General features: G+C 41.4%; 1 protein-coding gene across 1 annotated transcript in view; it reads left to right on the top strand.

Moving 5' to 3' along the window:
• The window catches only part of LOC123249339, a 192,956-nt gene that overhangs the window by 110,704 nt on the left and 60,665 nt on the right, over positions 1–21,587 (top strand). Inside the window, exons 41-50 of the mRNA XM_044678334.1 lie at positions 4,401–4,757; positions 7,781–8,137; positions 10,076–10,429; positions 13,596–13,727; positions 16,795–16,944; positions 17,079–17,195; positions 17,983–18,156; positions 18,248–18,361; positions 18,780–18,990; positions 20,242–20,289. Of these exons, the coding sequence (XP_044534269.1) occupies positions 4,401–4,757; positions 7,781–8,137; positions 10,076–10,429; positions 13,596–13,727; positions 16,795–16,944; positions 17,079–17,195; positions 17,983–18,156; positions 18,248–18,361; positions 18,780–18,990; positions 20,242–20,289 (2,014 nt within the window). The remainder of the gene's footprint in view (positions 1–4,400; positions 4,758–7,780; positions 8,138–10,075; positions 10,430–13,595; positions 13,728–16,794; positions 16,945–17,078; positions 17,196–17,982; positions 18,157–18,247; positions 18,362–18,779; positions 18,991–20,241; positions 20,290–21,587) is intronic.

Raw genomic sequence — 21,587 nt, 5'->3', positions numbered from 1 at the left:
AGTTTCCTCACCTGTAAAATGATTAACTTGGATTAGATGGCCTCTGAGGCCCCTTTCAGCACTAGATCTAGAAATATGTCTCGACTTCAGTCTCCTTTACACCTCTAATGTTCTAAATTTATGACTAGTTTATCCCCATGCCTTCAGTCACAAAAAAATGGGCCTTTTCCTATTGGGAGTCAGGCAGAAAGTTTTAGCAAAATTAGCATAACTTGCCTTGTCTATCTTTTCCCCCCTTTTTCCCTTTTGATCTTGGAATATGGGTTGTGAAAGAGCCTTAAGTCTGCTTCTCATACAAAGGTATTTAGCACTTATATTGTTCATAGATTTGAAGGTGTCTCCCTATTCCTCCTTAACTTCTTCCCTGAACTTGTGATCAATACCTTATCTTCTCTACATTTAGTCTCAATTTTATTTCTTTTAAAACATTTTTTCCAGTCAACAAACTTTTATTTTCTCTCCCTCTACTTCCCCAATTGAAAAAGAAAAAAGGAAAAGCCTTGTTTCCATGGACATAGTCAAGCAAAACAAATTCCTACATTGGTCATGTCCAAAAATGTATGTCTTATTCAATGACTTGAGTCCATCATCTCTTTGCTTTGTCATTGGTCCCCTGGAATCATGGTTGGTTATGACATTGACCAGAATTCTTTAAGTCTTAGAAATTTGTTTGTCTTTATAATGATGTTATTTTATAAATTTTTCTTCTCATTTTACTCTGGATCAGTTCATACAATTCTTCTGAAGTTTCTCTGAGTCCATCCCTTTCATCATTTTTTATTGTACAGTAATATTCCACTTCATTAATATAGCATGATTTATTCAGTTATTTTTCAATCTATTACCATTGTTCATAGGACTCATCTCCCCAGGCACCTTATCCTTTGAGTGGCCACTTCTCCCTTTCTCTGTGATCTAAGAATAAGACAAAAAGGAACCCTCTGAGACATGCTTGTTCCCCAAAGTAGAAGCATTTATTGAACTGCTGAATTTCAGAGTTGGGGATATCCGCTGAGATTAAATATCTATCTGAGAATTCTTTCTACATGGTTGTCATCAAGTAGTTATCTAGTCTTCCTGCAAAGTTCAGTGAAGGTAAAGACCCACAACCTCCCCAAGGCATCCCATTTTACTTTTGCATATCTTTTTTTCCCCCTTACATTAGGCATAAATCTTGTCTTTCTGTGACATTCTTCCTTGACTCCTGAGTCTGCCTCAGAGGCCAAGCAAGACAAGTCCAGGCTCATTCACATACCTGTAGCTAGCTAGCATGTCTTTCCTTTCCAAGTTAGTCATCTTCAGTTTCTTCAACTGATCTCCTATCTTCTCACCATCTTCTCAATTCATTGACATGGCAGCATATCAGTGTTATTTCCTAAAATAAGGTGCCCAGAGTTGGACTAAAGCTTCCAGATGTGAGATGACCAGTATATAGTCTCATTTTCTTCATTCTGTACACTCTTCCTCTCAGTGTAGCCTTGAAGGGGTCACCTTTATTTTTATGGTTGCTGTGGCACATTGTCAACCCCTATTGAGCTTGCAGTCCACTAAAAACCCAAGATTGGTTTTAACCAGGAAATTTTGTCTAGCCATTCCTCCTTCTCCACCCTATACTTGCACAGTGAGTTTTTAAAGCACAATATATTTACATTACTCCTTGTTAAAATTTATCTTTTTAGATTCAAATGAATTTCTAAAATGTTGAGATATTTCTGTATTTTAACTCTGTTATCTAGCATGTTATTCTTTCCAGTTTCTTGTCAGCTACCCATCTGAGCCTTTGTCCAAATTACTGATAACATTTAAATTGCTGAATAGCCTAGAACCAAGAAGAGACCTCTAAGACAAATTCAATATAGATATATAGCTACATATAGATATAGATATAGATATACACATGTATTTTAAATATTTGTATCTATACATATGTTTATGTATATCTTCATATTGTTATATAAATTATTCTAGTTTTGCTCATTTGTGTGTATATATGTATGTGTGTAATGTATGTATGTGTGTGTGTGTGTATATATATATATTAAATATGCCCCAGAGATCTCTCCTTTAAACCTTTATCTATATTTTCATATTTCATTTCTCCCTCTCAGTTGACACCAAACCATTCATGGCTATTCTTTCAATCCAACCATTTAGCTGTGCTGACATCTAACCCACTTCTCTTGATTTTTGTCCACAAAGAGAACACAAAAGACTGTCAAATGCTTTGCTGAAATATAGGTATATGAATGTAGCTTTCTCATCTTCTACCAGTCCGATTACCTTGTTAAGAAAGGAATAGGCTCCCCAAATGGCAAACAGTCAAACAAGATATAAACAAGCAGTTTTCAGGTGAAGAAATCAAAGCTATCAATAATCATATAAAAAAGTTCTAAATCATTCTTGATTAGAGAAATGCAAATTAAAACAACTCTGAGGTACCACCCTATGGCTATCAGATTGGCCAATATGACAGGAAAGGAAAGTGATAAATGTTGGAGCAAAATTGGGGCACTAATGCATCGCTAGTGGAGTTGTCAACTGATCCAACCATTCTGGAGGGCAATTTGGAACTATGCCCAAAGGGGTATAAAACTGTGCAAACCCTTTGATCCAGTAATACCACTACTAGGTCTGTATCCCAGGGAGATTTTTTTTTTATTGTTTGTCCTTAGTTTTTTTTATTTTTATTTTGAATATTTTCCCATAGTTACATGTTTCATGTTCTTTCCCTCTCCCCCAAACCTCCCGACCCCCCTTAGCTGATGCACAATTCCACTGCATTTTGCATGTATCATTGATTAAGACTTAATTCCATATTATTGATAGTTGGACTAGAGTTATCGTTTAGTGTCTACATCCCTAATAATATCCCCATCAGCCCATGTGTTCAAACAGTTTTTCTTCTGTGTTTTTCCTCCCACAGTTCTTCCTCTGAATGTGGCTAGTTTTCTTTCTCATAAGTCCCTCAGCCTTGCTCTGAATTCTTACATTGCTGCTAGTAGAGAAGTCCATTGTGTTCAATTGTACCGCAGTGTATCCATCTCAGTGTATAAGGTTTCCTGGTTCTGCTCCTTTCACTCTGCATCAATTCCTGGAGGTCTTTCCAGTTCACATGGAATTCCTCCAGTTCTTTATTCCTTTGAGCACAATAGTATTCCATCACCAACAGATACCACAATTTGTTCAGCCATTCCCTAATCAAAGGACATTCTCTCATTTTCCAATTTTTTGCCATCACAGAGAGCGCAGCTATAAATATTTTTGTACATGTCTTTTTCCTTATTATCTCCAGAGAGATTTTTTTAAAGGGGAAAGGACCTGCTTGTACAAAAATATTCATAGCAGCTCTTTTTGTGATGGCAAAGAATTGGAAATGAAGAGGATGACCATCAAACGGCTGAACAAATTGTGGTATATGATGGTGATGGAATACTATTGTACTGTAAGGAATGCTGAACAGGATGATTTCAGAAAAAAAAACTAGAAAAATCTACATGAACAGATACAGAGTGAAATAAGAACCAGGAGAATATTGTACACAGTAAGAGCAGTATTATGGAACAATAAAATGTGATAAACTTAGCTACTCTCAGCAATACAATGATCCAGAACATTTCTGAAGGACTTTTCTATTCACCTCCAGAGAAAGAACTGTTGGAGTCATAATACAAACCAAAGCATACAATTTTTCACTTTAGTTTATTAGAGATGTTATTTTGGGGTTTTGGTTTTATATAAGTATTCTCTTTCAAAAATAGCAATATAGGGGCAGCTGGGTAGCTCAGTGGATTGAGAGCCAGGCCTAGAGACAGGAGGTCCTAGGTTCAAATCCAGCCTCAGACACTTCCCAGCTGTGTGACCCTGGGCAAATCACTTGACCCCCATTGCCTACCCTTACCACTCTTCCACCTATAAGTCAATACACAGAAGTTAAGGGTTTAAAATAAAAAAAATAGCAATATATAAATGTGTTTTGCATAATGCATATATAATTGCTTACCATTTCCAGAGGTGGGAGACAATTTGTATCTTATAACTTCAGAAAACTGACTTTTCTTAAGTGAGAAATTGTTATTACATGTAATTGGGAAAATAAAATATCTTTTAAAAAATAAAGGGATAGGCATGATCTTTTCTTCATGAAGCCATACAGACTTTTAGCAATAGTTGCTTCCCTTTCTAAATGTAAACAAAGCATCTCTTTAATAAAATGTTCTGTAGTTTTTACCAAAAATAAACGTTAAGCTCTCCACTTTAGAGTTTGCACACTACTTTATAAAAAAAAAATCTGGAGGCTGTAGAAGAAATGGCATATCCACCCTTAGGAGAGGTTGGGTTGGTTGTGGAGGGGAGCCTGAGGTCAATGTTTCCCTAACATCCTCAGTTTTCCTTGATTGCAGAATCCAGCCGTGATGTCCCTGAATGGTTCCCTTCTGGCACATGGCTGCAAGGCCAGCCTGGTTGGACACCTCTCTTCTGGCGAAGACTTTACGCACATCTACTTCCACACCTTCTGTGGATTCCACAACCACTTGGAAGCTCGACTTCAGCATTCCTGGCCTCTACTCAAGGGACTGGGCATTGCCAGAGAAAACCAGATCAGGGTGTCAACTACAAGAGGAGATTCACCAAGGGCACTGCTTCAATTGACTACAGGTCCATGTTCTGTGATGGCAGATGGAGATGTCAGGACGGAAAACAACACGACTCACACCAACTGGACCTTTTCTCTGGGAAATCATTGCCCTATACTGGAGGTATAGTCCATCCTCATTTATTCAGGTCCCTTCCCTATTATCTGACCCCTTGAAATTTCTTATTCCTTCTTTTGGCCTTTCATTCAATATATACTTCTTATGCACCTCCTATGTATCCAGAACTGTGCTAGGCATTGTGGAGGATATCCTTGAGTTTCCCACAGCGCCTAGCATGGGCCAGAGTATAGTAGCTGCTTAATAGTATTTGTTAAATAAGTGAATGGATATATGAATGAATGCATGCATTTCAGATAAGCAAATATGTCATGAAGTGAATGTTTTTGAACCTTGAAGAGTGGATGATTTGGGGGAGAGAGGAAGGACAGGATAAAAAAGATATAAAGCCATTCTCCAATTTACCCTATTGTTGACAACTCCAGAATTTTTCCAGTTTATCACTCATTAATCAGGTTCTTGGGTCTTTAAGCCATCACTTACCGGCATAACTCTGCTGGCAACTGTTTCTGCCAGTCATTTCCCCCTCCCTTACCAACCCAGCCCTGTTTTTATCCTTTTGCCTTATTCTCACTGATTCCTTCCCCAACAAGAGGGCCGAGAGGGAGATGTTCCCAGTGTGTCACTGTAATTCTGGTGCCTCTGCAGGTGGGGACAAGACCTAGATGATTTTCTTGCCTTGTGGGAGTTCACAGTGTGATGTGGAAGTAGGGATAAGATGTTCACCAGGCCAAAAAAATGAATTATGCTCCAAGCATTCTGAAAAATTAATCTGGATATGAATTATTGCTCAATCCATTGTTAAGTGAATTGGTTTCTTTATCAATTTGTTACAAATATTTACGTATCTACCCTACATGATGCCTCCTCATCATATAAATATGTAAATATAAATCATATATAATAATATATGTCTAAATATATGTAAAATGTGAATCATATACAATTCTAAAATAGAATTTCAAACTTAAAAAATACATGAAGATGTATAAGACAGAGTCCCTGTCCCCAGTGTTCTTATAATTTAGTAAAAGGTATAAGATGGTTATATAAATAAGTGGAACAGAAAAAGAGTTTGGCAGGTGCTTAGGAGAGGGAGGAATCAAGTACAAGGAGAGTTTAGAGGAGGAAGGAATCCTTTGATGGTGGTAGCAGCCAGGAAAGAGAAGAGAGATCAAAGAGGGCTAGAGGAGGCATTTTTACTGTTGAAGGATGGCTAGAGCTTGAAGTAATATATTCCAGAGATAGAGAATAGCGTGAGCAAAGACACAACGATGGGAAAATTCAGATCGTGTGTAGAAGGCAAATAGTCATCTAGTTTAGCTGAAGGATAGACTATGTAAGGGAGAGTACTGAGATAAGGTAAATAGATTGGAATCCTTGAATGCTAGAATAAAAAATTGGGGCTTTATTCCCTAGGTACTGGAGAGGGGATGTGGGGCATGGAATACTAAAAGTTTTTGCATAAAGGAATTATGTGATCAGAGCCATGCATTAGGAAGATTAACCTGACCTAGACTGACCCCTGTAGATGTTTAAGAAACAGGCTCTCTGAAAACCATGGCACACTTTTAAGTTTAACTTGAATTATTAACATTTTCTCCATCATTTTCTTTTTTAAATACAAATCCTTAATTTCTGTCTTAGTAACAGCTCTAAGACAGAAGGGCAAGGGCGAGGCAAGCAGGGTTAAGTGACTCACCCAGGATCACACAACTAGCCAGAATTGTCTCCATCACTTTCTTAAGTCTCGAAAACCGACATAATAATAAATCAAACCCTAATCACTTACTTTCACATAATTTAAATGTTATATGGAAAAAGACAAATATTGTAGTTAGAGCAAACAAAGGGACAGAGCATGTACTCCTTTGTATATGTGGGCAGGTTAAAAGACTAAAGAAGGGGACAGCTGGATGGCTCAGTGGATTGAGAGCCACGCCTTGAGACAGGAGGTCCTAGGCTCAAATCTGACCTCAGACACTTCCTGGCTGTGTGACCCTGGGCAAGTCACTTGACCCCCAATGCCTAGCCCTTACTATTCTTTTGCCTTGGAGCCAATACACAGTATTGACTCCAAGACGGAAGGTAAGGGTTTAAAAAAAAAAGACTAAAGAAACAGATAAATGATGTGGGTTTGTGTGGGGTTTCTTCTTGCCTGAATTTTATTTTAAGATGAAGAAACTCCTAACCTTTTTTTAACATAGCTATATCGGGATTTTTTTATTTCCAAATTAATATGTGTAGCTAAGAAAAAACCTACCTTTAGTCTATCAGGCAAAATAAGAAATTCTTTTCAGTTTTTTCAATTTGCAAAGCAACTAGATATTGGAATTCTTAACATTCTTAGCAACTCAAGATACATGAGATGGGGCAACTACATGGCTCAGTGGATAGAAAGCCAGGTCTGGAGGTGGGAATGTCCTGAGTTCAAGTCTGGTTTCAGACACTAGCTATGTGAGACTGGGCAAATCATTTAACCCCAGTTGCCTGGCTCTTTCCACTCTTCTGCCTTGAAACCAATACCAATCCTAAAACAAAAGCTAAGGGTTTAAAAAAAAGGATGTGTGGCATTCTTTCTTAATGGTCACTAGCCTTCTCAGGCAATATTCTTTTATCAAATCATGCTAGAACTTCATTTTTAAAAAAGATTTATGCTTGTTAAGAAATAAAGATATGTATTAAAGACAAAAAAAAAGCTGACAGATTATGCCTGTTTCATAGTGCTGCCAAAAGAGATTCTGAAGTGTAAATTCTCACACTGAAAATGTAATAATTGACTCTCCTGAGCCTATTCTAGTTGGGTCCAGCATACCTTTGCCAGTGACTGTGCCATTTAGGATGGAGAGAGGCCAGAAGCAATGGAAATAAATCATAATATGAAATTATGGGCCAAATAGGGGCTATTACTTTTGAGGGAATGCCTCTTAGCAAATGTATACCAGATTTGAGACTCCCCTAATTTTCCCTTCCCCTCCCCACTTCCATTTCCCTAAGAATGCTCCAGTTCTTTTGGTCCTTCAGAAGTCTTTATGCTTTGTACTCCTTTTTTCCCCCCATGATTACAGAAAGCAGGCTTTCCCCAGAGCTTAGCCACAAGGGGCTCCCTCAGGGTTGGACCCTGTAGTGGTGACCTCACCATGGCCCTCCAGAGCGATGGAGGAGATGCCCACATGCACTTAGCAAGTTCCTGCAGACAAAAGTCCTTGGTGCAAGGAAGCCTCCAGCACTCCTTCGGGCCCCTCAGCCGCCTGGGGCTGCCCCCCAGCAGCGCCATCCATCTGCAGGCAGGGTTGGACCCAGATCCACAAAGCTCCTTGACTCTCCAAATTGGGCAGTGCCAGCTTCAGGGCAGTATGGAACTGCAGCCCGGGAACAAAACCCAGTGGGTGCTGGAGACAGAGATGGATTGTGAGCTGCTACAGGTAGGTCTGGGAGGGATGGAGGTGAAAGAAAAGATCTTGTGGTGGCTGTAATCCTCATGATGGGAAATCTAGATGGTGACACCTTACACTTACACCTTGGAGTTCACAGTGCTCTCTATGAAACAATCCACTCTACAGATGAGAAAACTGAGGCTCATATAGGGTTAGAGACTAAGGTCACCGAGTGACCCTGTAAATAAACTGAATCAGCTGCTCCAAATGGTGTTGTAGGAGCCCACATCTATTAGAAACACAAAGTTCTTCATTTACTGGGCAATCACTAGGAGACTTTATTGACTGGTATGGATGACCCTTCCAAGCCACAAATCCCAACTAGTTTAAGAGTTTATATAATCTCACACTGAAAATTTAATAATTGACTCTCCTGAGTCTATCCTAGTGGGACATGTCAGCGGGATTCTTTCTGAGCAGTTATCTGTACCTGAAAATCTTTGCCTTGTAGTTGCATCCAGAAAACACTGTTAAAGGAAGTTCAAATATATTTGTTAGGGGCAGCTAGGTGGAACACTGGATAGAGCACCGGGTCTGGAGTCAGGAGGACCTGGGTTCAAATCTGGATTCAGATAATTCTTAGTTGTGTGACTCTGGGGAAGTCCCTTCACTTCAGTCACCTTTCTATTACTGCTCTTCTGTCTCAGAATTAATACTAAGGCAGAAGTTAAGGGTTTAAATATATGTACGTATACATATATATTTGATAGTAGACACATGGCTGGCTGACTGACTTTAGCTATGGTTGAGACTTTAATATCCTGCTTCTTCACTAATTAATATCAGAGCAGGGATTTGAACCCAGATCTCTTGGTTTTAAATCATGGCATGCTTTCCATCATACTAGGCTGCAAACTGGGGATTATGGTCCTTTTAGGGTTGTTTTGGATCCATACAATTGGATGTGAGGGAAACCTTTGTATCCCTGCAGGGTAGTGGGTGCAGAAGGGAGGGGATTTGGATTCTCCAAATGGCATCCTGGGAAAAAATGCCTGATTTTGCTTCTATTTATTGCACTTGGGGAATTTGGAGGGGGAAGGAGGGAAAGAAGGAGGAAGAAAAAAAATCCTTTTTTTAGAACTCTAGCCTTGGTACTATAATTCTTCTCGTTGTGTGGTATGGTGACAAAAATGATGGATTTGATGTCAGATGACTTGAGTTTAAACCACAGCTGTGAGGGCAAGTAGGTGGCTTAGTGTATTGAGAGCCAGGCTCAGAGATGGGAGGTCCTGGGTTCAAATTTGGCCTCACACACTTCCTAGTGAGTCACTTAACCCTTACCACTCTTCTGCCTTGGTACCAATACTCAGTATTGATTCTAAGACAGAAAATAAAGTAAAATAAAATAAAATTTTTAAAAACCACAGCTGTAATTCTTAGTTGCTTCATCTCCCCAAGCCTCAATAATCTCATCTATCAAATGGACATGATTACACTAATAAAGCCAACCTGGCTGGATTGTTATTCAAAAAGCACTTGGTACACCTCAAAATGCTTCTGCAAAGTGAGGGGATTCTTTCTAGGTCTCCTTCTCTAAGCCGTCACTGACTCATTCCTTCTGTCTCTCTTTAATCCTCCTCCTAGACGTCTGGACACTTGAGCTTGGACTTGTCTTTTATTCATAGCTTAGTGTCCTTTCCTGCCCGTCTATCTTGGGGCCCCCATCACTCCAGTGGCTTCTCTTTGTGGCCTGCTTCCCCTCCTCCCACGCTCTTTAGTAACTCTTAGCGTTTATGAACACGTCCATTAATCCCCTCCCCCTCACCCCCATCCGACATGCTTTCCTCTCGGCCAAGACATCTGTGATGAAGATGTTTAGTCTAGTGCTACAGACGGGATTAGCCAAGAAGAACTACCCTTGGGGAGCGGGAGGCGCGAGATCCCAGCTCCGAGCTGACGGGGGCCATTTTCTCCCCTTGTGGGCAGGAGCTCGGGATCCCCTCCCAGATACGCGTCAATGGATCCGCGCAAGTGGGGGGCTGCCAGACCAAGCTGCTCTGCACCCTGATGACGGCGGGTGGCCGGGCAGCCTACTTGGAGCTCCGGGGAACGTGCCAGCCCCAGCTCACCATCCGGGCCGCACTCCGGCACAACTTGCCGGCGCTCTGGCCCGTTCCGGAGGAGACCAAGCTGTCTGTTCAAGCTGGCAAACAGGCCAAGTACCAGCTGGGCCTGGAGCTGAGATCCGGAACCTGCGAACTCCAAGCCAATGGGGATCTGCATCTGGAGAAGAGATTCCAATGGAGGGTGCTCGCAGAGAACTCGTGCCCAGCGATGCAGGTACTTGGGGAGGGAGAGGGAGCAGAAGGCAGTGGGACGTCGTGCTCCCCAACCGCTAGGTGATCCTGAACGATGAACGATGAATGATTAGTCTGCGAGCATGTTTGAAGTGTGCTGAGCAGGGCGGGGAGGTGGGGATTCAGAGAGAGAAAAATGAGAAACAGCCCTGCCACCAAGGGGCTTCTAGTCTAGTGGGGGACACAAAGGAACATAAATCAGCTTAGACAAGATACAGAGACATGCAGAAACCAGCAGATACAAAGCAAGCTTAACAGCAGTTTGGGGGACCAGGAAGGGCAGAAGGTGGCATAAGAAGTCTGGGGCAGGGAGAGCAGCTAGGTAGCTCAGTGGATTGAGAGCCTAGAAATGAGAGGTCCTAGGTTCAAATTTGACCTCAGACACTTCCTAGGTGTGTGACCCTGGGCAAGTCATTTAACCCTAATTGCCTAGCTCTTGCTATTTTTCTGTCTTAGGATTGATACTAAGACAGAAGGTAAGGGAAAGAAAGGAAGGAAGGAAGAAAGGTAGAAGAAAGGAAGAGAAAGAAAGAAAGAGAAAGAAGGGAGGGAGGGAAGGAGGGAAGAAAGGAAGGAAAGAGGGAAGAAAAGGAAGGAAGGGAGGGAGGGAGGGAAAGAGAGAAAGAAAGAAAGAAAGAAAGAAAGAAAGAAAGAAAGAAAGAAAGAAAGAAAGAAAGAAAGAAAGAAAGAAAGAAAGAAAGAAAGAAAGAAAGAAAGAAAGAAAGAAAGGCAGGCAGCTAGGTGACTCAGCAGATTGAGAGCTAGGCTTAGAGACAGGAGACCCTAGGTCCAAATTTGACTTCAGATACTTCCTAGCTGCGTGATCCTGGCAAGTCACTTTATCCCCATGGCCTAACCTTTACTGTTCTTCTGCTTTGGAACCAATACAAACTATTGATTCTAAGACAGAAGGTAAGAGTTTTAAAAAAAAATGTCTTGAGGAAAGCCAGGGAAGAGGTAGAAATGACGAGTGCCTTCTAGGCAGTGAGATGTGGGAGATGGACCACTGTTAGTGAGGAATAGCAAATAGACCAACTACTTTAGACCAGTGATGGGCAAACTTTTTAAAGAGGAGGCCAAAAGAAAGGAAATGCTCATCTGTCAGTCTGTTTCTAAGGCAACTCTTTCAAAGTTTCATTGTATTGTATCCTACTCATTGTATTCATCAGATTAGGAATAATGTTGGGGGGGGGGTGGATAGAACATTTCAGAGGGCTGTTTCTAGCCTGCAGGCCGCAATTTTCCCATTACTGCTTTAGACCATAGAGTTCTTGAAGGGAAGTCATTTGTAAGGAGTCAGAAGATAGGAAGGATCTAGATTTTTGAGAAGCTTTAAATGCCAGAAAAAGGGCTTATATTTGGTCTTAGAAGTAATGCTGGCCTTCAGTCATTTTTTTGGTCATACCCAACTCTTCTTGACCCCATTTAGGGTTTTCTTGGCAAAGATATTGGAGTGGTTTGCCATTTCCTACTCCAGCTTATTTTATAGATGAGGAAACTGAGGCAAACAGTTAAATGAGGCTAGATTTAAAGTTGGGTTTTTCTTTACTCTGGATTGACATTCTATCTACCATGTCACCTACTTGTCTTTCCTTGAAATAATAGAGAGGGTGCAGCTGGGTGGCTCAGTAGATTGAAAGCCAGGCCTAGAAATGAGAGGGTGAACATGGGTGAAGATCCATCAAGAGACAGAGAAAAAATGACCAGGCGAGTAGGAGAGAGAACCAAGAGAGTGGTTTCCCAAAAACTCAAGAATACTTAGGAAGAGCAGATCAAGAAAGGTGAGGATCGAGAAAACACCATTAGATTTGATCATTAAGAGATGACTGGTAGCTTAGAAGGGAGGAGTTTCAGCTGAATGATGAGGTCAAAGCCAGACTGCAAAGTTCAGAAGAAAATGAGAGGAGACACCTAGTTAGATGGTATTTTCAAAGAGTAACTGAAAAGAAGAGAAGGAATATAAGATGATAGCTAGAGGAGATAGTAGGGGTACAGTTTGTGAGTGTGTGTGTGTGTGTGTTTAAGGATGGGAGGGATATACTCTTTAAATAGACTGCAGAAAAAAACATTGACCCACAAGGCCAGTTCCTAAGAGATACCAAGGTAAGTCTAATAGGAAATCAGCCATCATGCCAGACAAAGCTCAAAGGACCATTAGGTGCTTAATGAGTGATTTATAATGATAACAATGTTGATAATGAGCATTGTTGTGGTTTTTTTGTTTAAGTCCCAGTCCAACTCTGCAAGACCTGATTTGAGGTTTTCTTGGCAGAGATACTGGAATGGCTTGCCATTTCCTTCTCCAGCTCATTTGACAGATAAAGAACTGACGCAGACAGGGTTAAGTGACTTACCCAGGGTCACACACAGTCAATAAGTGTCTGAGACCAGATTTTAACTCAGGAAGATGTCTTCCTAACTCCAGGCCTGGCATTCTACCCACTTTGCCACCTCGCTGCCCTCTGATAGCGAGTAGGCCCAAGTAATAATGAAAATAAGCAGAGAATGGTTGGTCGTGCCCTATTGCTGGGGAGATTTGAGTTCTGGAGTTCTGAGATACAGTAGTGTTAAAATCGACTTTATGGCACTAATAGAGCAGCCAGATGGCATAGCAGATAGAGTGCTGGACTTGAAATCAAGAAGACTCATCTTCTAGTGTTCAAATCTAACCTAAGACACTAAATTTGTGATCTAAGGCAAGTCACTTAATTCTGTGTGCCTCAATTTACTCATCTGTAAAATGAGCTGGAGAAGGAAATGGCAAACCACTTTCCATTATCTTTGCCAAAAATGTCCCAAATGGGGTTCGTGAAGAGTCAGACATGATCGAAATGACTGAACAACCACCACAGCAAAATGCGCCAATATAGCAAGCACCTAGAAGTAGAGAACCACCAGATTTTATAAATAGGGGTAAACTCTCCCAGATAAGAGAAATTAAGCAGATCAGAGTTTTCATGTTGACCAATATGGGGATCAGGCTTGTTGAGTAGTTGCTGCATTTGTAAAGCACTTTTGTAAAATTTACAAATTCTGGCATTGTAATAATAATAATACTATTGGATTAGATGGCCTTTTAAGTCCCTTCTAATTCCTAACTCTATAAACACTATGATCCTATGATCTAGTTTTTTTTTAAACCTCTTTAGGCTCTTGGAGCCCCAGGTAGGATTGATGGCTCAGGCTACGTGGTGGTGAACAGTGTGGATCTGGATGCCCAGATGTTGGTCACTGTGGATGACAGCACCATCCGAGGGCTCCTCATCCTAAAGGCCACTGAGGTAAGTGGGTCACTGGCCAAGTACTGGATATTGGGTGTGCATGGCAACCTGAGGATCTGATTTTCCTCTGGCAGAATTGGAGTCTGGGTGAATTGTGGACCGAAAAAAAATTAATCAATAAACATTTATTAAGTAATGTGCCACACACTGTGCTAAGTGCTCTATATGAGTACTTATTCAAGTTACCTGGGAAAGAATTAAATCTGAAAGCTCTGAAATTGGGAAAGGCCAGGGACTCTCACATGATGGAGAGAAACCCCAAAGGGGTACAGCATTAAGGACTCCCTTCTGCTCTGGGGTGAGGGAGTGTACTGTGGTGGATAGAGGCCTCCATTTGGAGTCAGAGGACCTAGATTTGAATCTTGGATCTGCTGATTTACTACCTATATGAACTGTGACTTCTCTGGCCCACCACTGCCTGAAAGCCATATCTGTTACACTTCACTTCCCTCTTTAGGGTTCTCCACTACCCATTTTGGGGAGATATCTATTGTCTCTGCCATTGTCTCAATTTTAGGGAGTCTCCAGCCCAGTTCAGATTAACCAATTACCAGTCAGATGAACTTTTATAAAGAATATTCAAAGCTATAAGAAGAATAAACATTAAAACACCTCTCCAATGGATAGAGAGCCAGGCTTGGAGTCAAGGACCTGGGTTCAAATTTGGCCTCAGATTCTTCCTAGCTGTGTGACCCTGGGCAAGACACTTAACCCCCAGTGCCTAGCCCTCATTGCTCTTCTGCCTTGAAATCAATACTTAGTATTGATTCCAAGACAGAAGGTAATGGTTAAAAAAACAAATACTTCTTCCCCCCATCAAATACACATATGGAAGCATAATTCCTCCTTAAACCACCCCAGTCTCTGGGCCAGAAGAGGGATTAGGTTCCCAGATTCTCTCAGTTCTTATATAGCCTAGTTCCACCAAGTTCCAAGTCTGGAGCTCCTCTTTGGGGCTCAAGTCAAGGTCACTGGCTTCTCAGGGCTTTCCTGCCAGGATGGTGGCAACAACTGGTCTAGATTCACATCTCCAAAGTCTCCATGGCTTGAGTCAGGTCCAGAGGCTCTACTGCCTACACCTAGAACTGAAAAGGGCAAATTAAACAGACAAAACCTCCAGTCCCATCCTCAGGTCCATCAGGGCCCCAAAAGGGAAGGGCTACTTTCCCTCACCCAGGTCAGTTCCTGATACCCATCCTGTGAATGAATGGGACCTTTATCTCCCTTTGGGTACCATCAGAAAGAGACAAAGTGAGATCGTCCTAGTCTGATAGATTTAAAGTCACAGCTTGTTCTGACTATGCAGCCAAGGGAAAGGAGCTGTTTCCATCCATGTGGTATGACAACATAGAATATCTTCTTCTGGAAACAGGTCCCTGGTGTCTCCCAAGTGGGTGCCTCCATATTGGGTGGTCTGGACATGCTCAAAGCAAAGCCCTTTTATATATATATGACCCTGGTTAAGTCACTTAATATTTCTGGACTTCAGTTTCCTAATCTGAAAAATGAGGGGTTTGGATGGAATGAATTCTAAAATCCCTTCCAGCTCAGAAGTTATGATCCTACTATTTTAGACCCTAATTTCCTGAGCAATGGGAATAAAGAATCTAAGGATTATCCTCAATAAGAAATTTCATTCCTCTTTTCTTTTCATCTCTCTTTTAAATATCTTATTTTTACATCATCTTCATTTCTGAATGTATTTCTTTTTTTATTTGAAAATTTTTATTTAATTAATTGATTTAGAATATTTTCCCATGGTTACATGATTTATGTTCTTTCCCTTCACTTCTCCCACCCCTCTCCTGTAGCCAATGAGCAATTTCACTAGGTTTTACATGTGTCATTGATCAAGACCTATCTCCATATTATTAATATTTGCATTAGGGTGATCGCTTAGAGTCTACATCCCCAGTCATATCCCCATTGACCCATGTGATCAAGCAGTTGTTTTTCTTCTGTGTTTCTACTCCCACAGTTCTTTCTCTGGATATGCATAGCATTCTTTCTCATAAATCCCTCAGAATTGTCCTGGATCATTGCATTGCTGCTAGTAGAGAAGTCCCTTACATTTGATTGTGCCATAATGTATTGGTTTCTGTGTACAATGTTCTCCTGGTTCTGCTCCTTTCTCTCTGCATCAATTCCTAAAGGTCATTCCAGTTCACATGGAATTCCTCCAGTTCATTATTCCTTTGAGCACAATAGTATTCCATCACCAACAGATACCACAATTTGTTCAGCCATTCCTCAATCGAAGGGCATCCCCTCATTTTCCAAATTTTTGACACCACAAAGAGCACAGCTATAAATATTTTGGTATAAGTCTTTTTCCTTATGATTTCTTTGGGGTACAAATCCATCAGTGGTATAACTGGATCAAAGGTCAGGCAGTCTTTTAGCACCCTTTGGGTATAGTTCCAAATTGCCATCCAGAATGGTTGGATCAATTCACAACTCCACCAGCAATGCATTAATGTCCCAATTTTGTCACATCCCCTCCAACATTTATTACTTTCCTTTGCTGTCATGTTAGCCAGTCTGCTAGGTGTAAAATGGTACCTCAGAGTTGTTTTGATCTACATTTCTCTGAATGTATTTCTTACCTCTTCCCTATATAGTGAGTCATCCCTTTAATAAAAGGATTAAAAAGGAGAAGAAAAAACACTTTAACAAAAGCAACTAAACGATTTCTGACAGTGTATATAATATTACATATCTATGATTTAGGTGGCCCATTTTCTCCACTCTTCTTTAGGGCTCATCTTTGGCCACTGTAATTATTACACAGCATTCAGTTTAGATCTTTTTCTTTTTTTTGCTGTTGTTCTGTTTACATTACTGAAGTCATAGTGCACGTTGGTTCCCTTGTTCTGTTTATTGTCCTCTGAATCAGTTTGTACATCTTCCCATGCTTCTCTCAGTTCTTTCATACCCATTATTTTTCACATCACAGTAATACTCCATTGCATTCATTTACCACAATTTGTTTAGCCTACTGACCAGTCCATGAACACTTACCTTATTTTGGCATATGTGGTTGCCCTTTCTTTTTCACTTGACCCAGACACACCAAGAACTAGACATGCTCTTCACCCACAACTTCCCTGACAGTGTCCACTTTGGCATCCCGGCTCGGACCCTGCTGGATGTGACCACAGTGAGAAATAGTCACAGTTACAGGAGGACTATCCGATTTGGCATGGACAGCAAACAGGTGAGAGAGGCTCCTCTCTGGGAAAGGTCCAGGAAGGGATCCACCAAAGAACTGTCCAACACAGAACTGAGGTAGGAGTCCTGTGGAGGCTGCCACCTTGTCTGATCTCCATATCCTTTGTTAATTGTCAATAGATTTCTGAAGAACTCAGTTTCACTCAACAATCAGACTATGTTTCTCTTGACTACAAAATCCGACACAATGTCCCAGCATTGCAGGCACTGGGGGTGGAAGACAGGATAGAACTACAGGTAAGTCACCCCCTCCTCCTTCCCATTCCTTAGGACTCTCTTTAATCTCCCCAATAGACAAGTGAATGTTTGAAATGCTTTCAGGGAGACAACTTGGTAGAATTAAAGGTGTGTGGAACTAACAACCAGAAGTCTCAGCTCTTCCAATAATTAGTCCTACCTTAGGGGAGTTGCTTCCTGAGGAGCAGCAAGTTGTAGAAGGGGAAAACAAAAATAACCTGTTTTATAATCAGAGGATGTGGGTTTGAATCCTGGCTTCACTGTGTGACTTTGCAAAAGGCACCTTCTCTGGGCTTCATTTCCCTCAGTTTATAAAGCAGGGAGGGTGGGATTGTACAAAGATGACTTCTAAGGTCAGAGCTCTGATTCAGACCTCTCTAGTTTGTTTCCTCATCTATTCTAGGAGATGATCTCGAATATTCCTTCTGGTTCTAACATTCTGCGTTCAATGATCTTAAACAAGACTTTTAAACCTTTTTTGTGCATGTGTCCTGGACCCCTTTGGAGGTCTGGTGAAATACAATGGACTTTTTCTTAGAATAACGTTTTTAAATGCATAAAGAAAAGACACATGATCACGAAGGAAGCCAATTATATATTTAAATACAAATCATCAAAATATGTAAAAAAACAAGTTTAAATACCTCAGATTGAGAAGCCCTTCTCTAATCCAGCCTTCCACTCCAGTCCCGAGACCTCGTATTACTCCACTTGGTTCCCACCCCACCTTGGCTTTTGGAGCCGATAGAAAGTGAATTCTTCTCTGACTTAAGTCTTGTTCACCCAGGTCTCTCTGGATCAGCAAGCAGCCAAGAACTTGAGTGGCAGGGCCCAGTATGGCTTGGGCATCATCATCTTTGGCGGCCAAAGCCGAAGCAGCGTGGCCAGACAGTCCTGGTCAGGGTCCCTTTGGCACAACTGGCCTGTGTTGTTGCAGTGTGGACTCCCAGAATCGCTTCAGGTACGTCAGGTCTCAGGTTTCTTTTCCATAATCCCAGGAAGTGCTTCTCTCTTAATTGGTGGAAGCCTCCTTCACCTGCTCATCCGGGAAGCACGAGCATCGCTTAAATCCCCATGGTGTTCTGGTACCACAACTGCTGACCCTGGGCTCCCCCTACCAACAGGGCCAAGACTCCCCCAACCAGGGGAGAAGTGGCAGCAAGATGGTTAGTGGGGTTTTCTCCCCCCATTTCCCCACATTCTTACAGGTAGGGCAGACAAGTCTTCTTCCTGCAATGGGCTAGTTACCGTACCTTTCAAAGGGATGGATGAGATGATCTTTGAAGGCACAGTTAAACTCACAGATTACAGTATTGCTCACCTTTATTTTCATCTTCTTTCTTGACAATTCCTTTTATGTAATTACCTTGTAGAAGAAAATGATCTAGCTGGACCAGATCCTTCCTCGAATTGGGGAAGGATGGTCCATGAAGCCCAAAGCATCGTAGGAGCCCCAGTGAGCTTGTTCTATGGGAGTGCAGGAGGGGATGGGCTTGGGTTGGGTTTTTTGTTCCCAGAGGGTGACAGGTAAGGCTTTTAGGAGGCCTAGAGAGAGGCTTAGCACCTCCTTTTGGGTTATTTCAGTTCGTGATGTACCTCCAAGGAACCAGTCCCAACATGGACAGCTCTGTGAATATTCTGGTGGGGCAGACCTCTCTCAACTACACCATGAGCTGTTCTTACACTGGACAGCAAATGGCATTCTCCTGTTGGAGCAAACATAACAGCTCTGCTCTGAGGCTGGGAACCGGCTACCCAGAAGTGGTTGGTCTCACTGCAGTGCTGCGGACACAGGGTAAGTAAGGCATACTGGTCAGCCACCTCCTTCCTGGGGCAAGAACTGAGTCCAGATTTTTACTCTCACCTGAGGATGTGTCAGAAGACAGCCTGCTCTCTGCCATTCCCTTGATTGCCTAATCAAGCCGTCAGCAAGCATGGAGCCAGGGTTAAAGTACATTTAAAGTAGTTGCCCTTAGTGACTAATCTCTGAGTTGCAGGTTCTAGTCTCATGCTAGTGAGTATCGTTCCTAAGAGCTAGTACTATTTACAAGCGCTTTACACATACTATCTCATTTGGTCTTCACAATCCTGTGAGGTAAGTAGTGCATTTTAGGAATGGGAAACCTGAAGGTAAGATTACTTCAGTGACTTGCCCCAGAGTTACCCAGCTAGGAAATCCGTGAGGCAGGATTTGAACTCAGGTCTTCCTGACTCCCTGCACCACCTAGCTGCCGCAATTTGCTGCTGTTTAGTTCTTTTAATCATGTCTGATTCTTCATGACCCCATTTGGGTTTTCTTGGCAAAGACACTGGAGAGGTTTGCCATTTCCTTTTCTAAAATCTCATTTTATAAATGAGGAAACTGGGAAAAACAGAGTTAAGTGACTTGCCCAGGGTCACACAACTAATAAGTATCTGAGAACAGATTTGGACTCAGGTCTTCCTGATTGTTGGCCTGGTGTTCTATCCACTGCATCCCAAGGAGTCTGACAAATTTGTGGAAGATGAAAGAGCACCTTTACGGAAAAAGGACTAAATGTTAGCTGTTCTCATTCTTTAGAGGCTGTTTATTTCACATGCACATTATCTAGGCTCCTGGTTCCTCTTCCCCGTCTTTCTTCCCTGTCTACCTCAAAGGCATCTATCTCATTGGTCATCTCTTCTACAGGACAGATGTGACCAGTAGGAGGAAAAGACACTCTAGTCAATCTATGAAAGAAGATCCGAGGAAATTTTTTTGTGGGGAGAAGAGATGACAATAAATGGCTAAAGATAAAGTTTTCGATTACTTCTATTCTGAAAGGCAGCATGTCACAATCATTAGACTATTGAACCTGGAGGCAGGAACTCCTGGGTTCAAATTCTGCCCCTGACAATCACTAGCTGTATAGTTATGAACAAGTTCCAATCTTCTTCATTCTCAGTTTCCTTATCCCATTCCTTTGAACCCTAAGATCCCTTCTTGCTCCAAATTGATGATCATATGATTTAATTTAGCCTTATAGTCTTATAAAAGACATGCTCCCTGTTCCCTTTGTTGCCATAGATAATCGAGATGTTGTGGGGTATTCAAATAATCACCGATATTACACAGGTATTGGGAGGATGAAGTTAAGTCAGCTCTGAATCTATGCCCTGGTAATTTAAGCCATTGCTCTGGTTTGAAAACCCTAGTCAGTCTACACAGAGTCTACACTGGAAGATAACAAAAAAAATCAGTTTAATCTAACAAACATTTATTAAGCACTTATTGTGTATGAAGCTCTATACTAGGGTTTTTTTCACTTTTAGTGAAAAAAAAAAAAAAAGAAGAGATAAGTAAGTCATAGTCCTTGTCCTTAAGGGGTGAGGAGTCTAGGGAAAAAGTTACTTCTTCCTCTTGGGGGTTATCTGGATTCATGATTTTCTTCTGAAACATGATTTTCTTCTTCCAAACTTCAACTCTCTGAAGTCTAAGAAATCATTTCCAAGACTCAGAGAACTGATATTTCCCCAGCTTTTGCTTCTCAGCCAGAGGAAAGAGCAGACAGAGATGACAGCTTGGCATTTTCATTGTGTGAAAGATGGCGAGCTAGTGAAGAAATGGGGCTTCAGCACCATCTGCTGTGGACCCTCAGAAAGTGGTTTTGTAGATGCCCCTCAGGACTTACTTACAGTGTCAAAAGAACCTTTGAAATCTTTTTTCCCATTGGGCCCACAAAGTAGGAAATGTGGTTAGACATATGGTTGGGAGGCACAGGGGAGTAGGCTTAAATGAATCATAGAGACTTGGCTTTCCAAATGAAAAATCTCAGATTTGTTCTTCATGGGGCTTTGTCTTCCAAAAGTATTTTGAGATACCGTATAAGGGTTTCAAGTAAGAGAGAAGAATTTCCCAACACTGAGTCTCTGGGCTTTGGAAGGAATGGCTGGAAAGGACTTAGTCTCCTGTTCTACCGGACTACAAAAACAAAAAACAAACAACCTTTGAGTTTGGGGGAAGCAGAATATTTTAGTGGGAAGGGCTCTGGCCTGCGAGTCTCTAGGTTTGTCTTCTAATTTCCATGTCTGCCATTAACCAGATATGTGACTTTGGGTCAGTCACTAACTTTTTCTAGATCTCACTTCCATTATCTACAAAATGAGAGATGTCTGAGACAGTCCAGTGGCAGAGTGGACAGGACACTGGAATCAGGAAGACCTGACCTCAAATCCTGCCTTAAACCCTGGACATGTTACTTCACTTCTGTCTACCTCAGTTTCCTCATCTCTATCTCTAAAATGGAAATAGTCATATTATTTACTTCACAGGGTTGTCATAATCAAAAGAGATAATATATATAAGATGACTTGTAAACCTTAAAGTACTATAGAAATATTAGCCATCATCTCCATCATCATCATCATCATCAT

The sequence above is a fragment of the Gracilinanus agilis genome, chromosome 1 (genome assembly GCF_016433145.1).
Source record: "Gracilinanus agilis isolate LMUSP501 chromosome 1, AgileGrace, whole genome shotgun sequence".
NCBI lineage: Eukaryota > Metazoa > Chordata > Mammalia > Didelphimorphia > Didelphidae > Gracilinanus > Gracilinanus agilis.
This window is presented reverse-complemented; position numbering and strand designations above follow the sequence as displayed.